This window comes from Myotis davidii, unplaced genomic scaffold (assembly GCF_000327345.1).
Source record: "Myotis davidii unplaced genomic scaffold, ASM32734v1 scaffold181, whole genome shotgun sequence".
Classification (NCBI taxonomy): Eukaryota; Metazoa; Chordata; class Mammalia; order Chiroptera; family Vespertilionidae; genus Myotis; species Myotis davidii.
In genome coordinates, this window is record NW_006291504.1 from 2859570 (window position 1) to 2865683 (window position 6114).

Sequence of the window (6114 nt, forward strand, 5' to 3'; positions counted from 1 at the left end):
CGCCTCCAGCCAACGGCCTGGCTCCTCCCCTCGCAGCCTTGGCCTCGTCCACGAAAAGGCAGCAGTGCCAGCGGGCTTCCCACTGGGACCGCACACTCACACTCACACTCACACTAACACTCACACCCCAGTCTCTCACACAGTCACACCTCACATATACTCACACTCACACTCACACACATTCACTCACACACCTCATAGTCACACACTCACACCTCAGTCACACACTCACACCTCAGTCACACACACATATATGTACTCACACACACCTCACACACATTCACACCTCACAGCCTCTCTCTCTCTCACACACATTCACTCACAGTCACATTCACACACACACACACACACACACACCTCACACTCACACACAATGTCCTGTTCCCAATTTATCACGCGATTTATTGTTAAAAACCCTGAGTTCCGGCCCCACGTCTGTGTGGCTCGCATGGGTCAGGTCTAAAGCAGTTCCCCTCCTCCAGTCTCGCCCCGACCTCTCCACCTGGAGGGGTGCCCTCATGGGGACCCAGCACTGCTCACCGTGGGGGCCCGTAGGACTGAGGGCACTTTAGCAGAGCCCCCTCCCCCCTGCAGCCCAGGCTTTGTCCTCCCCTGGCTCCCCTCCCCCCCCAACATCAGGGCCCTTCCCGGGGTCTGATGCCAACGTGGGTGCGGGGACAGCTGGAGGGGAGGCGGGGCGGTGAGGACGGGGACTGCGGACAGCTTCCTCTCTGGGGGGGGTGGCTCCATGCAGGGGGAGGGCTGTGGGGTGGGGAAGGCGTGAGACCATCAGATCCTGGCAATCTGGGCGGCTCTGAATTGAGAACAGACTAGTTAAAGGGACAGGAAGGTTTGTGGTGGAAAGTGCACTTGCTTTTGGTTGGAAAGATGTCCACGATGGGCGGCGGGAAACTCAGAGTCCAGTCCTCAAACACAACAGCGCGCGCGCCTGTTTTCTGGGTTAGAGGCAGAAATAGCACAGCTCCGAGCCGCGGGAACCTCTCGTCCTGCAACGCCCTCTGGGTGCCTGCGGGCCTCCCTCTTTGGAGCGAATCAAGGAAAGAGAAAAACGAATCTGCTCTAAGGAGGACAGTATGGCAAACGTGATGACGAATGTCACCTGGCAGATGGGCCATGTCACCCAGAGTCAGAGGACAATAGGGAAGGGTGGGGCCTGCGGCAAACCGGGGCCTGCGTGCCCTGCCCGAGGGGTGGACGCTGCCCAGCACGGGCCGCCTGCAGCCGCAAGGGCATATGGTGCTCCTGGGTGTCTGACACAGGCCACGGGTCTGTTTTTTCTGTTACTGTGGCATCTCCTAATTCAAATTTAAGACAATTTAAAAATATGTGCAGCCCAAAGAACATGGACTGGGAGTTGCCTGGGGTCCGAGATGTGCCGGTTTGTACTCTGCTCTGAGCGGAGACCTTGCTGTGTCTGCTTGTCCGGCCTGTTGTCAGGTGAGGACCCCACCGGTGAGCAGAGGACGCCGGGGCCTGTCCCCCCCACTCCCCCCCGCCCCCCGCCCAGGTGCTCCCAGTGGAGGAGGCCGACCAGGAAGGGTCCTGGGGGCGTGGTCGGGGCCTCAGGGGCTCCCCCCAGCTCATCAGGAGCCCCCACGTGCCCCAGGACCGCAGGAAGCAGACTCGTCACTCCAGGCAGCGCCTCGCTCCTGGCAGAGGTTGGCACATAGATGGCACAGAGGTTGGCGCAAGCAGCCTTCCTGGCATAAAGTTGCATTTCCCCGGGACTGCCGAATCTAGTCGCATGCATCCCAGCTGCCGCTCTGCCAGCCACCACGGGGTCCAGCCCCCCGGGAGTGTCGGAGGGCGAGTCCGGCCTCGACTCTCGAACCTGGCCAGGGACGCCGTCCCCTTGCTGGCTCCTCGGGTCCGGGCCCTCCAGGCAGCTGCCAGCCCACTGCTGCCAGGGCACTTGGCCAGGAGAAGAGCCAGGGAGTCTGCCTGGCCAGTGTGCTCAGCAGTTAGAGCCTCAGCCTGCATACCAAACGGCTGTGGGTTCGAGTCCTTCTCTCATCCTGTTACTTTCAACCTCTTTGTGTCTTTTTGGCCCCCCTCCCCTCCCCCGTCAACGCGGAAGGCTGGAGGGCGAGCCCGTGTCGGAGGTCGGGCCAGGGAGCTGGCTGGGGCCTGGGGCTGCCTGATGCTGTCCCAGGGTGTCCTGGTCCCAGGGAGCCTCTCGTCTCTCTGCAGTGACGGTGCCCCTCGGCCGCGAGCCCAGGGCTCCGGACCGCCAGCAGGATGGTGGGCGAAGGCCCCTACCTCATCTCCGACCTGGACAAGCGGAGCCGGCGGCGGCGGTCCTTTGCAGAGAGATACGACCCCAGCCTGAAGACCATGATCCCCATGCGGCCGTATGCGAGGTAAGCGAGGAGGATGGGGAGGGCAGGGCAGGCTGCCAAGAGTCGTTTCTGGTCCATCAGGAGAGTGGGCACTGCCCCTGCTCCCCATGCTGGGCTCTGTATGCTTGTCTTTTTGTCTCCCCATCCATCCTCCCATCCATCCACCCATCCACCATCCATCCACCCATCCATCTTACATCCACCCTCCCATCCATCCATCCTCCCATCCATCCACCCATCCACCATCCATCCACCCATCCATCTTACATCCACCCTCCCATCCATCCATCCTCCCATCCATCCACCCACTCATCCATCATCCATCTATCCTCCAACTGTCCACTGATCCATCTTCTGTCCACTCATCCATCATCCACCCATCTACCCACCCATCATCCATCTATCCATCCATCCTCCATTTGTCCACTTATCCATCTATCTGTCCACACATCCATCATCCATCCATCCTCCAATTGTCCACTCATCCATCCCATCCCATCCCATCCCATCCATCCATCCACATCCACCTATCCGATTCATCCATCCACCCATCCATCTATCCATCCATCCTCCAATTGTCCACTCACCCATCTACCTGTCCACTCATCCATCATCCATCCATCTACCCACCCATCATCCATCCATCCACCCATCCATCTATCCATCCATCCACCTATCCATCTATCCATCCATCTTCCAATTGTCCACTCACCCATCTACCTGTCCACCCATCCATCATCCATCCATCCTCCATTTATCCACTCACCCATCTATCTGCCCACCCCTCCATCATCCACCCATCCATCATCTGTCTGCCCACCCACCCTCCCATCCACCCATCAAGGCATCCACCGTTACTCATTGGTGGAGCCCTCACTCCTTGATGCCCCCGTCCTTGGGTGAGCGGGAGACACAGTGGCTGTTCAGGAGGTGCTCACAGCTCCCGGTCACACACGGGACTCACATAATCCAAAGAGCAGAGATGCTGGTAACATCCAAACAACGATTAGGAGGTGATGCCTTCCCGGTACTCACTGCCTTTATCTGTAAGGTGACTGATGGAAATGGATGTCACGTGGCTTCTAATACCGTCTATGTAACAGCCGACCTGCATGACTCCTGGAAGGCTCACAATCGGCTCCCGCGGGCTGGTCCGATCACACTGCTGCTCAGAGGACTGCTGGGCGCGCCCACGGCTCTGAGCACGGCCGTGGGCACCGCCCTGGTCAGGAATGTACGCCAGGGGCTGAGGGCCACGGCCCGGCGTCCGAGAACATGGTGCCTCTGTTGTCCTAGGCTGGCGTCCAACCCCATGGACGACGCAGGGCTGCTCTCCTTCGCCATGTTTTCCTGGTTCACGCCGCTGATGGTGAAAGGCTACAGGCACACGCTGACGGTGGACACTCTGCCCCCGCTGTCGCCGTACGACTCCTCCGACACCAACGCCCAACGGTACCAGGACTCCCCGGGTCACCTCAGGAGAGGAGCGCGCCGGGAAGGGGGCCGGGAGCCCCCTCGGGAGTTCCATTTCCCGGGCGTGGACACCGGCACCCACGGGTCCTGGTGGCCCTTCTCGGTGGCTGAGACGTGGGCCGCACTGCCTGACTTGGTCCAGTGTCTCAGGAGGGGAGGACTGGGGAGAGCCGGTGGGGAGACAGGACGGCCTGGGAGCTGCGGCCCGAGGCTCCGGCCACGTGGCTGGCTGTCCGCGGGGCTACAGGGGCCCTGGCTCGGGACAAGAGCGGCCAGCATCCCGCTGTGCTGTGCTGGGAGACCCCATCGGGCCGCTGCATGGGACCTGCTGTCTAAATCACCTTCTAAAGCTGCATCCTATTTTTAAAAAGTATGTTTTCATTGATCTCAGAGAGAGAAAGGGAGAGGGGAGAGTGAGAGAAACATCAATGATGAGAGAGAATCATGGAGCGGCTGCCTCCTGCACGCCCCACACTGGGGATCAAGCCCACAACCTGGGCTGTGCCCTGACTGGGGCTCGAACTGAGACCTCCTGGGTCATAGGTCGACGCTCAACCACTCAGCCCCGCCGGCCGGAGCAAAGCTATATTCTTGATCCTCGACCCCATTAATAAATCTCCCCAAACTCCGTCACACCGTTGGCCAACGCAGAAAACTGGGCTCCTTGGGCCCGGCTCACCACCGCCCCTCGCCCCCGCCCCCCGTCCGCTCCACACTCACGTCAGTTCATCAGTAGGGACTGTGGTCCTCTCTCCGTCCGTCTTCCCTCAAACCCATTTCCCTCCGCCCAGTGTCAGCTACGCTCACCTGGACACCCCCTTTCTTACCGGTCTCGCCGCGCCTGCCTTTTCTTCCCCACCACCCACTCCCCCGCCGGCAGCCAGAACCAGGTTTTAGATACGAAGCATCTTGGTGTCAGGTGGCGGCTGCAAAGCCCTCAGCAGCGTCCTTGGCCCTGGAGTGAGATCTGAGCCCCTTTCCTGTGAGCTCTGCCCTCGGGCGCCGTGCCAGCCGGCCCCTCCCGCACCACCCGTCACTGTCGTCCTTTCTTGTGTTTGACACGGACAAACTCCTCCCCACCCCGGAGAAGGGTGTGCCCTGGATTTCATCAGGGCTGGGATTGTGCGCAGACGTGGGCAGTGGGGGCAGGGAGCGGGGGCGCGGAGGGCGCCCATGCCAGGCGGCAGTGTGTGGCGCCCAGGCCTCTCTCCGGCCCCGCCCACATCCCAGCCGCCCTGTCAGGGGAGACGGAGCGTCAGTGCGGCTGGTCCAGAGCCACCTCTGCCAGGGGAGGGTCCTGCGATGCATGCTTTCTTCTATTTATTTATTATTATTTTTTAATCCTCACCCGAGGATATTTTTCCAATGATTTTTAGATGGAAGGGAGCGGGGAGAAAGAAAGAGAGAGAGAGAAAAAAAAACATCGATGTGAGAGAGACACATTGATTGGCTGCCTCCCACATGAGCCTGGGATGGAGCCTGCAACTGAGGTATGTGCCCTTGACCGCAATTGAACCTGGGTCCTCCAGTCCGCAGACTGGTGCTCTACCCACTGATCCACCCGGCCAGGGTCTGCCACGCACCCTGTAGAGATTCGCCCACCGAGAGGGGCTCCGGGCAGCCAGCGGACACCGAAGGCCCTTTCTTCCTCCTCCTCCTCTTCCCTCACAGGTTCCGCGTGCTCTGGGACAAGGAGGTGGCGAGGGTGGGCCCCGAGAAGGCCTCCTTGGGCCGAGTGGTCTGGCAGTTTCAGAGGACACGGGTCCTGATGGACACGGTGGTCAACATCCTGTGCGTCGTCATGGCCGCCATCGGGCCGGTGAGCGGTGCCCTCTGCCTGGTCCCCGGGCCCGACCGAGAGGGAATCATCAGCTCCTTCCTCTGCGACATTGCCCTGATCTCTGAGCTCCTGGGGGGCGAATTTCCATCAGGCGAATCCTCGCCACGCACAGCGGCAGCTGCCGAAATTAATTAAAAAGTTTGCCTCCTGGAGCCGGTGGGGACATCATGGGGGCCGCCCGCCTGTCCTCACCCAGCGGTCCTCTCCTCTCCCCCCTCCCCTCGCTGTTCTGCAGATGGTCCTCATCCACCAGATCCTCCGGCAGACGGAGAGCGCCGCCCGCAGCGTCTGGGTTGGCGTCGGCCTGTGCGCGGCCCTCTTTGCCACCGAGTTCACCAAAGTCCTCTTTTGGGCCCTGGCCTGGGCCATCAACTACCGCACGGCGATCCGGCTGAAAGTGGCCGTGTCCACCCTGGTGTTCGAGAATCTGGTGTCCTTCAA

At 60.8% G+C, this 6114-nt stretch overlaps 1 protein-coding gene across 1 annotated transcript in view; it reads left to right on the top strand.

The window, feature by feature from the left end:
- The first annotated feature begins 2259 nt into the window (after positions 1 to 2259).
- Positions 2260 to 6114, top strand: part of LOC102767965 (multidrug resistance-associated protein 9) — a 43982-nt gene continuing 40127 nt past the window's right edge. The window contains exons 1-4 of the mRNA XM_015564695.1: positions 2260 to 2381; positions 3657 to 3947; positions 5505 to 5652; positions 5909 to 6103. Coding sequence (XP_015420181.1) covers positions 2260 to 2381; positions 3657 to 3947; positions 5505 to 5652; positions 5909 to 6103 — 756 coding nt within the window. The remainder of the gene's footprint in view (positions 2382 to 3656; positions 3948 to 5504; positions 5653 to 5908; positions 6104 to 6114) is intronic.